Genomic DNA, 22,320 nt, shown 5'->3' with positions numbered 1-22,320 from the left:
TTATGCTTGGTAAAAGAATGCTTAGAAATTGCCGTTAATAAAATGTGTCCAGAATCGTATGACTATCCAAAGACGAATTATGTCTTTGCCAGGTAATATTGCAGAACAATTAATAGAAAAAACTAAGATCATTGAATTTTTTTCATTAGCGCTCGACGAATCCACTGATATTAGTTCCACAGCTCAACTTCTCATATTCATACGAGGTGTTTCTCAAGATTTTGAAGTCTTAGAAGAGTTATTAGAAATGTGTTCATTGAAAGGGCAAATCAAAGGAGTTGATATATTTGTACTTTTGGATGAGTGTTCAAAAACTGATTTGGACTTATCAAAATTATCGGTTGCGACTGACGGTGCTCCTTCGATGATTGGTGTCAATTCCGGGCTAGTTACTTTGCTGAAAAAGCATCTGCAAGAAAAAAACATAAACGCTGATGATCTCACGCAGTTTCACTGCATTATACTCCAAGAAGCCCTCTGTTCTAAAAAAAATGAATTTTAAAATGTCATGAAAATGGTAGTTTCGACTGTAAATTTCATAAAATCACGAGGGCTCAATCACAGACAATTCAAACAATTCCTTGATGACATCGAAAGCGAATACGGAGATTTACTGAATTATATTATTATAGTAGATTAATTTCAGTTATGTAGAAAAGCTAGATATTTTAATTCAATCTTTTCAAAACAGATTTTCGCAGTTTAAAAAAGTGAAGCCTCATATCAAGTCCAATCCTTTCACAATTTCAGTTGAAAATGCGCCAGAGAAAATGCAGTTAGAAATTATCGACATTCTAAACGACCAAGATTTACACAAAAAATTTAACAAAGATTTGCGCATAAACGCTCTGAAATGTGCCAGCTTATTTGGTTGTACCTATATATGTGAACAAACTTTTTCAATACTAAATAATAATAAAACAAAAAATCGAAACCGCCTTGCAAATGAAAGTTTGGAAGCAGTTTTACGTGTTGCTCCAAGTAAATTTGAGCCAAATGTAAAAAATATTGAAAGCACTATGCAGTGCCACTTTTCAAATTAAGATTTTTTTTTCAATTTTAATAGATTATTATCAATTCTTTATTGTCTTTATTTACCTGTACTTCTGGCGGTCGGCCCACCATCAGTTCACGATTTGCTCGAGTGGCCCCTAGTCTTAATAAGTCTGTGCAACCATTTTCTAAGTGAACAACGCATTCTTATAAAAAAACAAGAAAATGGTCTATGAAGGTGGGTCACTGCGTATTTCCATCGTATCATTGCCTTTCTAAATCAAAGAAAGCACGTTACCCTCCTGAACAAATTTTGGTGACAGAAACTCTGTGCTGAAATTAGTTTACAAAGGACTTTAGATAAAACAGCTTAACGGTTAGTGGAAGCTCAGAGAGAAGTCATCAAGAGTGTACCCCCTATCATGTGTTCATCGTTTATTCTAATAAATAAGTGGGGATGTGATGGAAGTTCCGGCCATAGCACCTATAAGCAAAAGTTTGAGTCAACTGAGGCAATCGATGAATTTTTATTCGTTTTTTCTTTTGTTCCTATTAGATTACTTGAGGGTAATATAATTATTTGGCAAAATCCTAGACCCTCTTCCACCATGTTTTGTCGTCCTATAAAGTTAATTTTTGGCAAAGAAACTACAGAACTAACGATTGCAGAAACTAATAAAGTCTTGGAACAGGTAAGTAATTTACTACCAACAATTTGCATTGACGAAAAAGTCTGTAATGCTTTGACGAAAATTCTTTCCTCACAGGAATGATTTATTTGTGGTACTACCCCGAAAATGATGATTGATGAACTATGGAATTTTAACAGCAATCAGGAAAATTTTGGCTCTGGTTTATCAACCCTTCATGCTAGGATTCATTGTTTTAAATGCCTATTTCCTATAAGCTATAAACTTGATATAAAAAATGGCAGGCGAAAACTGCTGAAGATAAGGCTTCCGTAAAACGATCTGAAGAAATAAAACATCGATTTATATAAGTATGAAATGGGACTAATTGTAGATAAACCAAAGCCAGGATTTGGTTCAACGAACGATGGAAATACTGCACGCGGTTTCTTTGCCAACCCCGAATTAACTTCACAAATTACAGGACTAGATGCTATAATTATCAAAAGATTTGATGTATTATTGCGAACACTGTCTTCTGGTTTTGAGATAAATTTAGAGCAGCTTAAAAAATATTTCCAAGAAACTAGACTACATGAATTAAGTCTTTATCCGTGGTATTACATGCGTGCAACAGTGCATAAACTTTTGCTGCATAGCACAGAGGTTATTAAGACTGCAATTGTTCCAACAGACCACCTTTCAGAAGAGGCCCAGAAAGCTAGGAACAAAGATTGCCGTAGATTCCGGCAGTACAACACCAGAAAGCGGTCAGGAATTGCCACGAATAAAGATCTTGTTTCAATGTTAATTATAACATTGCAATTTTTGCAACACTTTGCAAAGAAGTTTTAAATTTGATTATTTCACCAAAAATCAAGCCTTAATCAGTCATAGACGCAAGTCTTGCAACCGAAAATTGTGATGATTATGTAACTGACACCTCAGACTCTGACGAATCCAATTAAGACCTGTAATATAGTTTTTATTTTTATATCTCGGATTCAGGTAGAACATCGAAAAATAATACCGAACGTTCCTATAAAAAAAATTCCTACAGGCCTTCTTTACGAAGATACAGCCTCCTAAAGGACGCTGCTGGAAATTGGTTTTTCATAAATTACTTTTAAACTACCCGGTAGAATTTAATAAAAATTTTAGGTGATGAACACTACTAGGGACCTCTTAAAATGACATCCTTAAAATACATTTACCTTATTTACTTTACCAGGGGCGGACTAGGTTGTACACTTTAATGCATATATTTTTAACACCCTGTATGTTAAAGTCTAAAAGAACCCTAGGCTAAAAAAAGGCACTTTTGTTCATTATCGATAAAATGAACCGTGTTGGAGAAAAAAAAATAAACGAGCCAATGTCTTTTTTTTGTTTTTTTTTTTAATGATATAAGTACGCTTAACTAGCGTACTTATATCATATCATATATTTGAAGAAAAGAGAAATTTCGATGTAAGTCATTTAATTTAAAATAATACATGTTTCTAAAAATACAGTGGTGTCCTAAAAAATACTTTTACAAAATAATAAAAAAAACCTAGGATGAGTGTATGTTTTTAAATTAGAAAAAACAACAAAAAAATGCCAAAAACCAAATATGTAAACAAAAGTTAAATTCTTCAACACGAGCAATAAACAATTAATTATTAAAAACTTCATAAGTAGGTTCGACGTGGGCTCCGTGAAGTCTAAAGTCTATAGTTATGTGAAATATCAGTCACTGTCAATCAAAAATATTGGTTTGTCAACTTGTTCTTGAAAGTTATTTCGAAAAGTGTTAGATAATGCCTAAAAAAAGATATAATAGGTATAATGAACAATCGCAGCTGATGATTTTAAATATATTGGCTTTTTTTCAAGTGGAAAAGGGACAAGTCGGGACAAAAGGGACAAGAAACGGAATTGCACTTCAAATTGAAAATGTGATGACAGCGAGCCGCAGATGCAACAAAATTGAGCACAACAAAGATCGCAAATATAAAGAAGAATGGGATAAAATCAGATCAGGATTACGCAGCCCGTATATCTTCCAAGCAAAAGACAGCAAAAACCAAAATTACAACATATTTGAAACATAGAATTCGGGACACAATTTATTCTATGTACGCCAGAAAAGAATATGTAATATTGGCAACAATAAGAGAAAAGTTCAGGGAAGAAATTGAATATTTTGAGTTTTCCATTGACTTCTTAAGAAGATGGATCAATAGTATAGACTTCAGTTGGAAAAAATCAAATAACAGAAAATATTTGATGGAGTTGCCAAATATTGTTCATAAAAGAATCAATTTTTTAAGGGAATATATCAAAAATAGAAATGTAGGTCCGGAAGGTTTCACTCCAGTTTTCATTGACGAGACGTGGATTTTTAGCAAGGGATTTAAGGAAAAACAGTGAAGGTAAAAATTATCTGGTTATCTTTTTAGATTTTTTTTTTAATAAAAACTATTGCCCTTGTAAGGGCCTTCTAACTTCATAATTTTATCTGTTTCACAGTTTCATATAATTTCTCTCGAAGACAATATGAGGGAATTTAACTCCATATACTACTCGTATGTGCATGGAACATTACTTATTAATTATATTAAATTTATGTTCTGGAAGAATGATTGCTAAAAGAAGAGAATTGAATTATCTTTTATTTTTAAGGTCATCGTTATATCGTGGTCCACGCCGGAACCAAAGATGGCTTCATCAAGGGTGCAAATTTAATATTCAAGAGTGGATTAAAGACGGGAGATTATCATGACAATATGAACAGGAAAAACTTCGAAAACTGGTTTAAAACTCAGCTGGCTCCAAATCTTCCCCTAAAGTCATTTATAATCTTGGACAATGCAAGTTACCATTCTGGTTTATTAGAAGAATCCCCGAGAAAATCTTGGACAAAGCAGAGACTGACCGAATGGCTGAAGAAAAAGAATATTGGCTTTCCAGAAAAAGCCATGAAAGATAAAATATGGAGTATTGCACGCAGAAACTGCCCTAGTGAAAAAAAGTACTTCCTTGATGAATATGTTAAACCTTAAGGACACAAAATTTTGCGACTGCCACCATATCATTGCCAGTTTAATGCAATTGAAATAGTATGGTCGGAATGTAAACGAAAATATGATCAATATATTTCCAATTTTAAGGGGTCACCTTCAGAAGTTCTGACTACATGGGAAAGGGTAATAAACGAAATTTCTATAGATCATAGGCAAAAATATGTTTTTCATACAGAAAAGGTAATTGAAAAGGCTTGGGAGGCAATACAAGTGTGTGATGCCTATGACATTCTGCCACTTGTGATTACGACTGACGAAGACCACGATGACGAAGACAATATCTCTTCTGATTTCAGTTCTGACTCTGACAATACTGACGAGATTGATTAAGCTTTTTTTGTTCTAGCAAATTTTATTTTATGATATTCGTTAAAGTATTCAATCATATCGTTGCAATTTCATTAACTTGGTAATGCAATATGGCGTGTTTTTTTTGAGTTTGTATGTTTTATTTTTTTGGAATGGTATTTTCATTTTAATGTGTTAACATATTCCTTTAAGCAGCATTTTTTTTCATGAACAAGTAAATTAAAATGTCAGTATTTAAATTTTTCCCAGTGAGTTAAAATAATTTTATACCATTATTCGAAATTTTTGTAAGCTCGGTTTTGTTACGTCTACTGCTCGTGCCGAATTCTACTTTTCAAATATGTTGTAGATTTGGTTTTTGCGGTCTTTTGCTTGGAAAATATATGAGCAGTGTAATCCTGATCTGATTTTAGCCCATTCTTCTCTATATTTGCGATCGTTGTTGTACTCAATTTTGTTGCATCTGCGGCTCGCTCTATCACATTCTCAATTTGAAGTGCAATTCCGTTTCGGACTTGTTGTTTATGTCCCATTATTTATGATTAATTATAATAATATTTGTTAATTGTTAAATTTGTTAATAATACAATAAATACTACAAGATTTTTTTAAATTTTTGTGGAATGAAAGTATATACACGAATATAAAAATATAATATGCTGCTAAAATAAATCATTTGTTAATTTCTGAACGTATAAAAATACATAGCAGACTATTAATTTCTGAAGGCGATGGTAAAGTTTCTAACCTAATATTAATTGGCAAAAATATCTACGCCATACGATTTTTCTCACCTGGATGACGTAACTACAAATGGGTATAATTTCGACTTTAACACATTCGCGGGCACCACGAATCGAGAACTGCTGTACTCGCCACAATAACCCAAGATTGTTTTTTTATATTATCACAATGAAATATAATTCTTTGGAGCAGTTCTTCCCGAGTATCGACTGGGGTGGAATACACCAAGGTTTTGAGGTGACCCCATAGATAAAAATCTAATGGCGTTAGATCGGGAAACCGACGAGGCCAAGCAACAGGTCCTCCTCTACCTATCCAACGGTTTTCAAAAGTATTATTTACGTGGTGTCTTACAGCAAGGCTAAAATGGGGTGGGGCTCCATCATGCATAAAATACATATCTGGGCGGGTTGCAAGGGGCAAATCTTCTAATAAAACTGGAAGATTGTTCTGGAGGAACTCCAAATAAAGTTCTCCATTTAAACGTGGTGACAGTTCAAATGGCCCAATCAAAAAATTGCCAATAATTCCTGCCCAGATATTCATTGATTGGAATTGATGTTGATGATGAGAAATAATAGTATCACGAGGATTTTCATAAGCCCATACATGGGAGTTATGTAAGTTTTCAATTCCATTTTTGGTAAACCCTGCTTCTTCCGTAAAAAGAATCGTGCTGATAAAGTTAGGGTTATTTCGTTGCTGATCTAACAGCCAGTTTGCGAAGTGTATTCTAGGAGCAAAATCTCTGGGCAGTAGTTCATGCACTTTTTGTAAGTGATATAGGTACAACAGTTGTTCTTGAAGTACCATATGTACAATTGTTTTGGACGAATGAAGCTAAGCGGCTAATTTTCGAGTACTCGTTGTAGGAGTGTCAGCTACAGCGTCTAAAATATTTTCTTCCAATTGCACTGTACGTGCTGTTCTCCTCCGACCACCATTATTCTCTTTTTTTTCAAAACATCCTAAAATTGCATTAAGGAAATTTAATAGTATTACCTCATTAAGTGGAAAACAGAAACCTACCAGTTTCCCTTAGACGTTGATCAACACGTTGAAATGTTTTCTGATCCGGAATAATGCGATTGGGAAATCTTTCTTCGTACAATCTTTTTGCTTCCAGTGCATTGCAAGACGCCAGACCATACATAAGATGCATATCTGTATACTCAATAAAAGTAAACTCCATATTTTGACGTAATTTAAATTAAAAGTTAACAAAAAATACAAAAATTAAAAAAATATTATCAAATAAAGGATGAATATGTTGACAGAGATTAGGTTTAAATGATAGGTATTTGCTAAATTTGGAGTATAGCAACGTTTATAACAATAATGCGTTCAAAAATGCAAAAATTCCGATAAATAAGTCAGGTACAATACAATTGGTTTACATTTTTTTTTTTAGTTTTTTTATGTTTAGTTTTTATCTTAAGAATAACAAAAAAGAAATAAACGTATAATAAATAAGAAATATTTTGTAGAAGTATTTTTTAGGACACCACTGTATTTTTAGGAACGTATCTTTTTTAAATTAAATGACTTACATCGAAATTGTCTGGTCTTTGAATAACTGGCGTACTTATCGCATTTAAAAAAAATTTAAAAAAAAACATTGGTTCGTTTTTTTTTCTCCAAAACGGTTCATTTTATCGATAATGAACAAGAGTACTTTTTTTTTAGCCTAGGGTTCAAGGTATCCAAATTTATTTTTTTTAGACTTTAACATACAGGGTGTTAAAAATATACGCATTAAAGTGTACAACCTAGTCCGCCCCTGGTAAAGTAAACAAGTCGTTTTGTTGATGTCATTTTAAGAGGTCCTTAATAGTGTTCATCACCTAAAATTTTTATTAAATTCTACCGGGTAGTTTAAATGTAATTTATGAAAAACCAGTTTCAGGCAGCGTCCTTTAGGAGGCTGTATCTTCATAAAGAAGGCCTGTAGGAATTTTTTTATAGGAACGTTCGGTATTATTTTTCGATGTTCTACCTGAATCCGAGAGATTTCCGACATGAACCGGGACACCCTGTATATCCGTATAATACACGGTAAACAATATATAATTTAAAGCAAAGCTTCTTGATAATTTAGGAAAGTAACTTTAATTTAATATTAATTATAATATGTTTCACCTTATACATATACAAGTAGTTTTGCAGCACTTGTATTACCCTCCTACCCATTTTATTATTTTGACCCCCTCTAAGGGGGCTGAAAGTATGGGAGTAACTTAAAATTATTATTAGGTGTCCACCTTATAAAATATATGCTAAACCCGTCCCAGAATTAAGAAAAAGCGCGAATATACCCACTTCTCGCAATATATTTGATATGGTTTAGTTGAATTACCCTATATCTCATTAAAAAGGGTTTAAATGATGAATTCCATTTTATTTTGTTTTACCATACCAAGTAATCTAACTGCAAAAAAGCAAAAAAAAAATGTTGTCCTTCTAATTTGTCCACTGTGGGTCTGCTCATGTACCTGCATTTTAAAGTGTGCAACTAAATTTAGGGAAGAAAATTGAAACATAGTATTTGATCAATATTGAGGCTTAGGCAACATAGACAGCCAAAGGGATTTTATTGCGAAGCATGTTAAATTTCTCTCAAAATCGAGATGTCAGCTAATAGCATATAAAAATGAGGAAATTGTTGTAAATAGTAGAAAAACTATACACATTTATAAAAAAAAGACCAGTTCGATGTTTGTATTAGATATGAATATTTTGCTGATCAAAAAACTGAACTACAAGATGAGTAAGTAACTATAACTTCCATATGAAGACTGATGATTTAGCCCAAAAATAAAGACAAGGAAAGGGGAAAAAGTGACAAGCAATTTTCTGTAGGTGTATTTGACCTTGAACAAATCTTGCCTGTACGAAAATTAGAAGTGGGTCTTGCGTATTACAAATTAAAGTTATCCACGTACAACTTTACTATTTTTAATTTGGCTTTAAAAGAATGTAGTTGTTACATGTGCCATGAGTAAACCGCTACATGTATCGCAAATCAGAAGCTGTCTTCTATTATTTATAGATCAGCAAGTTAAAAAAGGAATAAAGCAATTTTCCTTTAATTCCGACAATTGATCTTGACAAAACCGGAATAAATACCTCTACGGTTTGATAATTTTTTAACAAACATATATAGCATTAAACTTTGGCATAGTTATTTAGAAAAGGGCTACACATACTTTGTTCTTACACACACTTGTTTTTTCCCGCGATTTCCTTCATAGCCTGATAGAACACACCTCCAAAACTATTTCGATATATTTACTGTACCAATGGTATACCTTGGTTCGCAATGCCAAAAGAAGTAATCCTCAATATAAGGTTCAGGAAATGGCAAAAGAGTTTATATTCAATTTAAAAGACTTAAACTTTTAAAGCAATTACAGACTTCTCTGAATTGGAATAAGGATACTAATAACGAAAATGGCAGAAATTATATCGACAAATCCGCAGAATTCCGACACAATCTTTTCAAGTAAGAGTTTGAAGCTTCAGAATAAAATGCAATAAATTTGCTATAAAAAGGAAGGACAACAATGTGGAAAAAAACGATTGCTTAATGAAAGCCTTTTCCCGATCAAAAAAAACAGTATGAACATCTCAATTTTCCTTGCAACAAGCTGGTTAAACCTCAATACCACGACTTTCTTCAGGGACTACCTTATACTGAAAATAAAAGCGATGAAGTAGATTGAGATTCTGAATAATTATTCAAATTATTTTTTTTACCATTCCCGTGTTACTATTATTACTAAGGATTTTTTTTGTTTGTTCATTTTACTTTGAGTGAACATTTTATGTTTCAGGAGAATAAGCGCTTCTCTCAAGAAAAAATAATGTTACATACATTTTGTGGTCTCTTTATTTCATCCAAATTCTTTACATAGGCTTGATTACGCAATTCGTGGTATGTACAGGGTGTCCCATTAAAAATGTTCCTCGGCTGTATCTCAGGTCCCAATAATCGTAGAGTGTTGAAAAAAAATTAGTATAAAAGTGGGCCAAAAAAAATAGCTGGAAAATATTATGAAGTTCATTGGTCAACCGCTAGAGGGCGTTTTAGCTACTTAAAAACTTTAAAGTCTATTTTTTCCAAAAAACTTTTAATAACTTGCATCCCAAAATATTATCGAAATAATCTACAAAGTATTCCTGACAAAAATGTTTTGACAACCATTTCTGTCAAATGTCAAATAAAGTAGTGGGGAGAGTTTCTATCTTAAATGAGAAAAATGGTAAGAAGTAGGCTTTGGCTGCACCGATTTTTTTAAAACAACTTTTATTTAAAAGCTCTTTTATTGCTTTATTTTTCTACCAAAAATATATTATTGGAAAATTTTCCTAAAACCCGCTAGGGGGCGTCTACTTCTAACTTACGCTATTCGACTGATTATTTTAAGAAACTCAAATGCAACCACGTGTATTTTTTACGGTATTAAGACCCTTAATAATTTAGTAAAAACCGCATTTTGATATCACGTCTCTAACTAAAGTTACAAAAAAAAATGTGTTCATTAGAAAGTGAAAACATCAAATATGGTCGTTAAGTTCTATTTACCAGCTGGGTTAAAAAAACTGGGGTCTAAATGAATCTTTGTATAGAGAAACAATCTTGGTATACCAGCTTTTTAGAAATTCCCGAAGGTGGCATTTACTTATACACTTCTTTATAAAGGAGTTTCAGCGGGAATAACTCTATTCAGTATAAGAAAACTATGCATAGGGACGTTTTACATTTTTGGACAACGTAGCAACAAATAATACCACATGATGTGCTAAACTAAGTTAAAAGAATAATATTGAAAAAAATACAGCAACATATTAGTTGTGTTCATAAAGGAACTAAAAATTAAAGTTTATATAAGACTATCGGTTAGCAGTTTATTCGAGTATAAATAAATAGGTAATTAAATTATGCCAATTTTAATAATAAGTTGACTTTGCATTTGTTTAACAAACAAAAAGGCCGGTGACAACTCTGTGACAGCTGCTTAAAAGTTTTCGATGGTCCTATAAATTTAGTTATTTATTTCGATCAGAGTTTATTCTTTGAGTTTAATTTAAAATGCGTCTGTCTTTGCAAGAGTCGGTAAATGTTATCAAAATGTTTTATGAATGTTTTGAAAATGCTACTATAGCTGCAAGGCTGTATGCTCAACGTTTTCCTCAAAACCGGCGTCTGAGTAGAGGCATATTTCTTTGTTTGGCCGTCGTTTTCGGACAACAGGTAGTGTAGTCCATCCAACCTACCGTAGACAAGGTCGCAGGAGAATGGAGGAAAACATAACAAATTGTTTGGTCTATGTAGAATTTGCTCCGCACTTAAGCATCAGAACTATTTCAGGCGATTTAGGCATACCTCGTTCTGTAGTTCACAGAATTTTGCAGGAACACAGGTATAACACAATTTTTTAAAAATAAGTGCCTAGATACTTACTTAATTTAATTTTTTTTGCATATAGATTTCATCCATTCCATATATAGTCGAAATTCTACCCATTTGTAATGACGTCATTTTTGTTTATCTTTGTTTAGCATATTCCAAACAGCGGCGACAACAAACTTTTGAAAAAAATTGGTGTCTGATGATTATTCATCTTTTATATACTAGGTTATGTGAAATATCCGTCACTGTCAATCAAAAATATTGGTTTGTCAACTTGTTCTTGAAAGTTGTTTTGAAAAGTGTTAGATAATGCCTAAAAAAAGATATAATAGGTATAATGAACAATCGCAGCTGATGATTTTAAATATATTGGCTTTTTTTCAACTGGAAAAGGAACAACAGTCCGACACGGAATTGCACTTCAAATTGAGAATGTGATACAGCAAGCCGCAGATGCAACAACATTGAGCACAACAACGATCGCAAATATAAAGAAGAATGGATAAAATCAGATCAGGATTACGCAGCCCGTATATCTTCCAAGCAAAAGACAGCAAAAACCAAAATTACAACATATTTGAAACATAGAATTCGGGACACAATTTATTCTATGTACGCCAGAAAAGAATATGTAATATTGGCAACAATAAGAGAAAAGTTCAGGGAAGAAATTGAATATTTTGAGTTTTCCATTGACTCCTTAAGAAGATGGATCAATAGTATAGGCTTCAAGTGGAAAAAATCAAATAACAGAAAATATTTGATGGACTGGCCAAATATTGTCCATAAAAGAATCAATTTTTTAAGGGAGTATATCAAAAATAGAAATGTCGGTCCGGAAGGTTTTACTCCGTTTTCATTGAAGAGACGTGGATTTTTAGCAAGGGATCGTTTCGTAGTAGCTGGCAAGATGACACCAAGCACACGGATTTAAGGAAAAACAGTGAAGGTAAAAATTATCTGGTTATCTTTTTAGATTTTTTTTTGAATAAAAACTATTGCCCTTGTAAGGGCCCTCTAACTTCTGTTTCATAGTTTCATATAATTTCTCTCCAAGACAATATGAGGGAATTTAACTCCATACACTGCTCGTATGTGCATGGAACATTACTTATTAATTATATTAAATTTATGTTCTGGAAGAATGATTTCTAAAAGAAGAGAATTGAATTATCTTTCATTTTTAAGGTCATCGTTATATCGTGGTCCACGCCGGAACCAAAGATGGCTTCATCAAGGGTGCAAATTTAATATTCAAGAGTGGATTAAAGATGGGAGATTATCATGACAATATGAACAGGAAAAACTCCGAAAACTGATTTAAAACTCAGCTGGTTCCAAATCTTCCCCCAAAGTCATTTATAATCATGGACAATGCAAGTTACTATTCTGGTTTATTAGAAGAAATCCCGAGAAAATCTTGGACAAAGCAGAGACTGACCGAATGATTGAAGAAAAAGAATATTGGCTTTCCAGAAAAAGCCATGAAAGATAAAATATGGAGTATTGCACGCAGAAACTGCCCTAGTGAAAAAAAGTACTTCCTTGATGAATATGTTAAACCTTAAGGACACAAAATTTTGCGACTGCCACCATATCATTGCCAGTTTAATGCAATTGAAATAGTATGGTCGGAATGTAAACGAAAATATGATCAATATATTTCCAATTTTAAGGGGTCACCTTCAGAAGTTCTGACTACATGGGAAAGGGTAATAAACGAAATTTCTATAGATGGCAAAAATATGTTTTTCATACAGAAAAGGTAATTAAAAAGGTTTGGGAGGCAATACAAGTGTGTGATGCCTATGACATTCTGCCACTTGTGATTACGACTGACGAAGACGAAGACAATATCTCTGATTTCCGTTCTGACTCTGACAATACTGACGAGATTGATTAAGCTTTTTTTGTTCTAGCAAATTTTATTTTATGATCGTCGTTTAAGTATTCAATCATATCGTTGCAATTTCATTAACTTGGTAATGCAATATGGCGTGTTTTTTTTGAGTTTGTATGTTTTATTTTTTGGAATGGTATTTTCATTTTAATATATTCCTTCAAGCAGCATTTTTTTTTCATGAACAAGTAAATTAAATTGTCAGTATTTAAATTTTTCCCAGTGAGTTAAAATAATTTTATACCATTATTCACAATTTTTGTAAGCTCGGTTTTGTTACATCTACTGCTCGTGCCGAATTCTACTTTTCAAATATGTTGTAGATTTGGTTTTTGCGGTCTTTTGCTTGGAAAATATATGAGCAGCGTAATCCTGATCTGATTTTATCTCATTCTTCTTTATATTTGTGATCGTTGTTGTGCTCAATTTTGTTGCATCTGCGGCTCGCTCTATCACATTCTCAATTTGAAGTGCAATTCCGTTTCGGAGTTGTTGTTTATGTCCCATTATTTATGATTAATTATAATAATATTTATTAATTGTTAAGTTTGTTAATTACAATAAATACTACAAGGTTTTTTTTAATTTTTTGGGAATGAAAGTATATACACGAATATAAAGATATAATAATATGCTGCTAAAATTAATCATTTGTTAATTTCTGAACGTATAAAAATACATAGCAGACTATTAATTTCTGAAGGCGATGGTAAAGTTTCTAACCTAATATTGATTGGCAAAAATATCTACGCCATACGTTTTTTCTCACCTGGATGACGTAACTACAAATGGGTATAATTTCGACTATAGTACTCCACCAGGCATTAAATCTAGAAGACTATGACAGAAGACTAGATTATTGTCATTGGATGGAGAATATGTTGCTCGAAAATCCAAATTTTCTCAACGAAATTTTATGGACAGACGAAGCAACGTTCAATAGTGACGGAGGAGTTAACAGACATAATATGCACTATTGGTCTGAAACTAACCCTCCTTGGATGCGCGAGATCCAGCATCAGGGAAGGTGGAGTGTTAATGTCTGGTGCGGTGTAATAGGATCTCAGGTTATAGGTCCATTTTTATTTGATTTGAGCCTAACTGGAGAACGATATCTTGGATTTTTAAGAAATGAGCTTCCAGCATTATTAGAAGAGGTGCCTCTGTTTATAAGAGCCAACATGTTTTTACAACATGACGGATGCCCGGCTCATTTCAGTAATTTTATCGTTATAGAAACATTATTAGATTACATTGCATATACTTGCAGATCGCCAGATTTAACCTGTCTTGACTTTTATTTATGGGGTAGAATAAGTCATTGTATTTTCTTCGATTCCTACCAATAGAGAAAATATGAAACAGCGAATAAGGGGCGCTATTCGGAGTTTACCAGCCGCAGAAATAGAGGCAGCCGTGGAATCAACCCGACGAAGAGTTCAAAATTGTATAGAACAAGACGGACGACAATTCGAACACCTCGGCAGGCATTAGATTAGTGTAGGTATTAAAATAATATTATTTTTTATTCCATTTAAAATAAGCAAGATTTTTATCTTTTTTCAGTTAAATCGGTACCAAGTACCAAAACTATCAAAATATTTTTGTCGTGTTACAATGACGCGTCGAAGTTGATAAATATTTAAAACGTTCCTATGCATAGTTTTCCTAGTTTTTCCATAAACATTGATTTATTACCTGATTTATTACCAATGAAACTTCCTGTATAAAGAAGTGTATAAATAAGCGCCACCTTCCGGAATTTCTAAAAAGCTGGTATACCAAGATTCTTTCTCTACACAAAGATTCATTTAGACACCAGTTTTTTTAACCCAGCTGGTAAATAGAACTTAACGACCATATTTGATGTTTTCACTTTCTAATGAACACATTTTTTTTTGTAACTTTAGTTAGAGACGTGATATCAAAATGCGGTTTTTACTAAATTATTAAGGGTCTTAATACCGTAAAAAATACACGTGGTTGCATTTGAGTTTCTTAAAATAATCAGTCGAATAGCGTAAGTTAGAAGTAGACGCCCCCTAGCGGGTTTTAGGAAAATTTTCCAATAATATCTTTTTGGTAGAAAAATAAAGCAATAAAAGAGCTTTTAAATAAAAGTTGTTTTAAAAAAATCGGTGCAGCCAAAGCCTACTTCTTACCATTTTTCTCATTTAAGATAGAAACTCTCCCCACTACTTTATTTGACATTTGACAGAAATGGTTGTCAAAACATTTTTGTCATACTTTTTGGAATACTTTGTAGATTATTTCGATAATATTTTGGGATGCAAGTTATTAAAGGTTTTTTGGAAAAATAGACTTTAAAGTTTTTAAGTAGCTAAAACGCCCTCTAGCGGTTGACCAATGAACTTCAAAATATTTTCCAGCTATTTTTTTTGGTCCACTTTTATACTAATTTTTTTTTCAACGCTCTATGATTATTGGGGCCTGAGATACAGCCGAGGAACATTCTTAATGGGACACCCTGTACATAGACTATCCTTGTTACAAAATCGATAATCGTAAGTCACTTAAAATGGACATATGACACCATTTTGAATACGAAAGTATGCTATATCAAATATTTTGATTTTTATATACATTAAGGTATACTATTACTAAATGAATTTTCAGTATTAAAAACATAATAAATTGAAGGTTTTTAAAAATTTGAATATTAAACTTTGGCATTAAAGTTATTTAGTTTTCTCTACTATTTCTGATACTTCTGCATTAACCTAGTGCAATGTCAAAAAAGCTTAGTAAACAACAAATTACTAAAATACGTTGTCTAAAGTCATGTAGTTAGAATTTTTGGGAATAGTTTTCTATAAATATTTAATGCCTAAGCATAAAAAATATAATGTATTTATTTGTTTCCCACATTATAAGGAATGTAAAAATTTACATTGGTTTCCAACGCACCATAAGTACAAATAGAATTAATAAAATTTACATCATTACAAACACAATAACATAAATTTTTTCGGTAAATTGATGAAAAGTTACTTACGGCAGATTTAGTTTTGTCCACCGCCTCCTTTAGCTTAGCCAAATCTTTTTGCATTTCCTCCTTCTGAAGTTGCAGCCCTTGTGTTTCTTGCTGGACACTTTGCAACAAAATATTCTTTTCCGCTTCATATTTTCCCTTGTCGTCAATAGCTTTTTGCAATTTTTTCTCCAAATATCCTATTTTCTACGATTTATTACATCAAAAACTATTTAAATTTATTACCTGGTTACTTACAGTCGCGTTTTCTTCTGGTAACTTTTCCAACTTAACAAGTTTATCCTTCTCTTCAATAATCAGCTCTTTTGTCTTTTTCCTAGTTTTATTTTTGTTTTTTATATCTTCTACTAACTGTATATCTTTATTGCTGGATTTGTCAAATTCTTCCTGTAGTTTATCTTTTTTTTGCTTCAATTCTTCGTAATTAGTCGCTTCTTTATCTTGAAGAGTCAAGTGTTCTGTTTTCTTTTCTGCTAAGGCTTCCAATTTTTCACTGTAAGACTTTTCAACTTCAGCCACTTTGCCGCGAGACACTTCTTCGATTTCAAGGGTCTCTGTTAATTGTTGTCTGAAAACTTAAAAATATAGTAATAAGAAAACGTTTTGAATTCAATCTTACATATTCTTCTGGTATAAAAAGTTTTTGCCCTTAACAATATTATTTTCAGTTTTGAGAAAACCTACTGCTTCCTCCATAGGAGCCTTAAGCTCATCCAATTCATTTTGTACCCTTTTTAAGGCATTAATTTTTTCTGATCTTATATCTGAGAGCTCCTCAATTCTCTCATTAATTAATCCAAGAGGTTTCTAAAAATATAGTCATATTTTACTATAGGCAGAATTTATTTCTACTGGATAATTACCTTATATCTTGAGGTACCAATAATGTCTTCGAGATATTCTAAAAGGCCGCATTCGCCTTCTTTGTCCGCTTTGCATTTCATCGTAGAAATTTGTTCTACTTCCCCCTAGAAAAAAAAACTTTGGGGTTTTCAAATAAAAAAGGCAATTATAGCATTAAATGGTTTTTCGAGTAAAACATAAAGAACCATAATATAGTAAAATTAAAAAATAAATTACCGTAAGAACAGCAGGTTTGTATGTCGGTTTCAAGGCCTTATAAGACCATCTTTAGAGTCGACAAGGAAAAATCAAAGATATATTCGATTATATATCATATACAATACATCCGTAAAATAGCGGATAAATTCAATAAAAATGAAATGGACCGTTTCTGAAAAAAAAGATGATTTTGATCGTCGATTTTAATATTGGGTTTAGGGTTTTCTACGTGGAAATTATATTATTATTTCCCTTGTATATATAGAATTATATGATATGACGTCATCAATATGTTTTTTTTAATGGAAACCACCATTTTTTAATGCAGAATCAGAAAGAACGCATTTTTTACTAAATAGTGGAATAGTGGTTACGTAAACAATTTTGAATCTTAATTAAAATTAAATGTTGGTATTTTGTTTTTTTAGTCGTTGCCAGTGTCAAGAAGTGAATATATTTTAGTGCAACTATTTGAAGTATTTTTACATTTGCAAATGGTGTTTCCTCTTTTTGAGAGGTGAAAGCAGTGTCTTCCTGCATTTTATTAGTAACTACACTTTATTACCTACTGTTATTGTATGAATATGAGAAAATTAACCGAACGTGAAAGAATCGGAATATTGTTCATGATTGGTGTCATCCTGAAACTCATCCTGATCAATCGCCTATTAGCTAAAGCCTAGTAAGCAGAGTTAAAGTTTCGTGAATTCGGGCATATTCGGGATAGTCAAAAAGCTAGTCGGGGTTCAACAACTGAAGAAGAGGAGCTTAACGTTCTGTTAACGGTCCAAAATAATTCCAATGCCACAATCACAGGCACGGCTTCTAATTACTTCACATTACATAACAATTGTGCAAAAAGGCAAAGATTAGCTAAAGCTACTTTTAACCTACTCTGAACCCCAGTAATAATAACTACAAATGTTTTAACAAACAAGCAGTAATAGTAATATAAAAATTAACCAAAGAACAAATTGAAAGAAAAAAAAACTAATTAAATACATTTGTAAATTTGCAGAGAAAAAAAACTAATTGTGTAATTGTTCCTCCAAGAACAAAGTTTTATAATCATTTTTAAAGCGAGATATTGGAATTGAAAAATTAGGTCTAAATCGATTATAAATTGTTAATTGATTATAAATTGTTATATGTAAGTATAACTACGTGAGAAAAGAGGTGTGCTATGGTGTGGCAATATCAGAGTGTTATGTCCTATATCTCTATCGCATTTCTTGGAATTAATTTCTCTAACAGATATTTTGGTTTTTGGTTTTTATAGAGCCGATACATAAATATAAGAAAATGAAATTTAAAAAGAAATGAAATTTTTAGCCACTGCAATCAATAGATATATATGGATACATGATCAAATTTGCTTAAATTACACACAAACGACAACACGTATTATGTACACGTTGCAGTTTCTATGTTATTTTATCAAGACAAGGATAATAAAACAGTAATTTAAAATGGATAACACTAACGATACGATACGATAACGATACTAACGATGAGAGTTTTTTTCTTGTCTTAAAATTTAAAATATGTTTGTTAGCATAGAGCCAACGCATACGCAAATAGCACCCCTGCAAGACAGCACTAATATGTCCTTGAAATCTTAAAGAAGAATCAATAGTTAAACCTAGAATCTTGACGCTCTCAGCAAAAGCCAAGGGGTTATTATCATATTGAATGTATATATTTTTTTCAACGTTAGCACGACGATTTTTATTGGCAAAAAGTAATACGTTAGTTTTATTGGCATTAATATTAAGATTGTGATCTTTTGAGTAGCGCAAGATTAAGTTTAGATCTCTATTTATACTTTCAGAAGCCTGTTCTACTATGTCATTTGGATCGAAATAATGAATTAACTTATCGTCATTGTACTGGTACACCTCAGAGCTCTTTACGACTAAAGGAAGATCCGAGGTATATAGCAAGAATAAAAAAGATCCCAGAATCGATCCTTGAGGAACTCCAGAAATTATGTGTTTCGAATCGGAGTAATTATTATTGACACGTATTCATTGAGTACGATTCCAGAGATAGGACTTGAAAAACGAAAGAGCAACTTCATTGCAACCATAAAACTTTAACTTGGCGACTAACAAGTCATGATCGATTACATCGAATGCCTTTGAATAATCATTTATCGAGAGCCCTTATTATGTTGTTTATGATGTTCAAGAGGGTGGTAGCTGTACTGAATCCTTCTCTAAAGCCAGACTGTTTAGTTAGAAGTATCTTATTATTAGTAAGAAAAAATGACAACTGTGCATAGACAACTCTTTCCAAGATCTTCGATATTATTGGCAATAAACTTATGGGGCTGCTAAGTCCTGTAGTGATTCGGGATTACATATTTTGGGTATAGGGCACAGAACTGACTCACAGCCTTGCAGTGAGAAAGTAGAAAATAGAATCCATCTAGTTAGACCTTGTTCGCATGAGCCATACTCCTAACCGCCAAGGGGTGAGATATGATGTCAGTTTTTTGGAAGAAAGATTCTTGCGGAGATTCTTCAATAAAGGTACTTGAAAAATCACTGTCTGACATTTGGTTAAGTTCGCTGGAGGACGAACAGTTGCTGGTAGAAAACAGCGCAACTTCTGAGTTAATTTTCACCTACAGAAGTGCTTGGCTTATCAACCTCTTCCTGAACCAGTGATTTCTTAAGTTGCTTAAAATCCTTTTCTGTTAAAACACAAATTTTGGAATTGTCCGGGTGGGTGTGCTCCAAATGGCGAGCGTCCAAACTAAGTAGACTTGAAGTCGATTCTGTTACTACGATCGTTACGAACACATCTTTCTTTCTTTGCGTGTGAGATTTTTGCAAATTTTTGATTTTTGAGATTCTAAACAAGAATTTATGATATTTGTTATATGGTCAATAATCTGTGGCAGACAAAGGTGTAACGAAATGCCATCGCAACCTGAGGAATTTGACCGGGTATTTCGGATTATTTCATAGAGGGTATCTTGATTAACTAAGACAAAACTAAATGTTTGATCGGAAAATTTGTTGCTAAAGTAGTAATTAATTCTATTTTGACAGTTGTTAGACTTGCAGCAATGCAGCAATTATATAATGATAACAATAAGTTTGTAGAATAAAACAGATAATATTTTCACACAGAATTGTCGATACTGGGGGACCGAAAACCTTCATTGGTTTACAGAATGTCATACGCAACACCCTCAAAAAGTCAATGTGTGGTGCGGTATAGTGAAGGAAGAGTTTTAGGATCTTACTTTTTTGATGACACTCTCACAGTGAGAGATATTTGGACTTTCTTCAAAATGATCTTATCCCCGCTCTGAGAACTTTGTATCTGGATTTGCAAGAACCCGACATGCACCAACGTAATCTTTTTTTTCAGCAAGATGAAGCCCCGCTACACTATGCTTTAGCCGTTCACAATTATCTAAATAAAGTTTTTCCAAATCGGTGGATAGGTAGACGAGGGTTCATTTAATGGCCACCCAGATCACCAGTTTTAACACCCCTCGATTACTTTTTATGGGGATACTTAAAAAGTAAAGTGTATGTCACTAAACCAGCGAGTTTAGAAGATTTAAAAGAACAAATACGCCAGGAAATTACAAATATTTTTCCAGATATTATTGACAACGTTCAAAAAGAATTTTTAAATCGCCTTGGTTATTGTCAGGTTCAATTCGGACATTTAATTTAGATAGGTATTTCTTTAATTTTACATTTTATCATAATTTTTGTTCAAAATTGCTTATGCAACCACTATTCATTTGTACCATATCCTTTGTAAAAAAATGCGTACTTTCTGATTCTGCATTAAAAAATGGTGGTTTCCATTTAAAAAACATATTAATGACATCATATGTTTTTTTGAGTCACCCTGTATGTTGAAAAACTCCAAACCAAATATTAAAATCGACGGGTTCGGGCCCTTTTTTCAGAAACGGTCCGTTTCATTTTTATTGAATTTATCCGCTACTTACAGATAAATTGAATAGGGATGCACTGTATAGTATAAAATGATAATATTGTTGATTTTGGTACATTGAAATCTGGGGTCATAAACCAGGGAAGTGTAATAGACTTGAATTAGAAGTCAAGTGATTCTATTAGAAACCTTTCCTAACTAGTACGGAAGATCAGCTAAATTGGTAGTTTGATAAATGATAAATAAGTGACAAGCGGATAGCTGTAGCCCCCTTGTATCGAAGCCAAAGTTACACAATTGAGCAATGGCGAACGGGCAATCTTATGTCAAAATCTTGGTTGATCGATTTCTTACCATAACCCCTAATATATTATTTATTGACCTTGTAGTTTTATGTTTTACTTTTGTTGAATTTAATATATTTTTGTTTAAAATTTTGAAAATAAGTACGAAATATGATAAAAAGATTTCTTAAGTCCTCTTAACTTGAGACAGAGGAGACACTTGGATATGATATATTTTTAAACATTTGTTAAAATTTTCTAACCTCTTAAAACTTTTTTGGGGCGTGATAGCGCATGCCTGTAAAATATTTTGACATATACAGGGTGCTTCAAGAAATAGTGGCGATATAAGCGACATTTTTTTTAAATGGATACTTAGGCTACTTAGGTAGTTAGCTCTAAATATGGCTACTTTGTCACGCGCAGTTTGGACGCAATAATTTGTTTAACCAAAAAATTTAAAAATCACAACATCATTTAATTTGACCTTGATATCAGAAATGTTAATTTAATTTCAATATTAGGTTAAATTCCGATTTTAGATGACTTAAATGGTTTCTTTCTGTCATATACAGGGGGTGTTCGCAGTTCATTCAAATTTTAAGAATTTCAAAGCTTCATTTCACGCTTTTTTCAAATGGAATTTTATGACCCTGTACATTTTTTATGCACTTAATGAAGAATTAATAAATGATTTTTTTTATGTAAATATATTAAAATATTTGCGATAATTATTTGTAAATATAAAATTTTTAAGTAAGAACCAGGAAATCTGCATTCTAAACAAAATAGGTATTTAAATCGTATTTTTTGTTACCAAGCAAAATATTTCAACTGTTTTTCTAAATAAATTGCTGACATTTTTTTGTGACATTTCTGATGACAATACCATTTTTGTGCGCCTATTATCAAATAACTATTCAGTTATTTAAATTTCCGTAACTTTGTTTCTAAAGGAAGTTTTGTTCAACAGATTTT

General features: G+C 32.4%; 1 protein-coding gene and 1 long non-coding RNA gene across 3 annotated transcripts in view; one reads left to right on the top strand and one right to left on the bottom strand.

Annotated features, from left to right (window-relative positions):
- LOC126734688 (structural maintenance of chromosomes protein 4) overlaps positions 1–22,320 on the bottom strand; it is a 217,319-nt gene that overhangs the window by 177,516 nt on the left and 17,483 nt on the right. For both annotated transcript variants that reach the window (XM_050438398.1, XM_050438397.1), the window contains exons 4-7: positions 16,933–17,037; positions 16,689–16,876; positions 16,307–16,637; positions 16,073–16,255 (exon numbers count right to left, since the gene is read on the bottom strand). In XM_050438398.1, the coding sequence (XP_050294355.1) occupies positions 16,073–16,255; positions 16,307–16,637; positions 16,689–16,876; positions 16,933–17,037 (807 nt within the window). The remainder of the gene's footprint in view (positions 1–16,072; positions 16,256–16,306; positions 16,638–16,688; positions 16,877–16,932; positions 17,038–22,320) is intronic.
- LOC126734693 (uncharacterized) lies at positions 11,363–14,616 on the top strand. Its single transcript, XR_007660139.1, has 3 exons — positions 11,363–12,105; positions 12,345–14,274; positions 14,327–14,616. It is a non-coding gene; the product is annotated as an uncharacterized LOC126734693 (long non-coding RNA).

This window comes from Anthonomus grandis, chromosome 3 (assembly GCF_022605725.1).
Source record: "Anthonomus grandis grandis chromosome 3, icAntGran1.3, whole genome shotgun sequence".
Classification (NCBI taxonomy): Eukaryota; Metazoa; Arthropoda; class Insecta; order Coleoptera; family Curculionidae; genus Anthonomus; species Anthonomus grandis.
The sequence above is the reverse complement of the archived record's forward strand: the minus strand, read 5'-3'. Positions and strand labels throughout refer to the sequence as shown.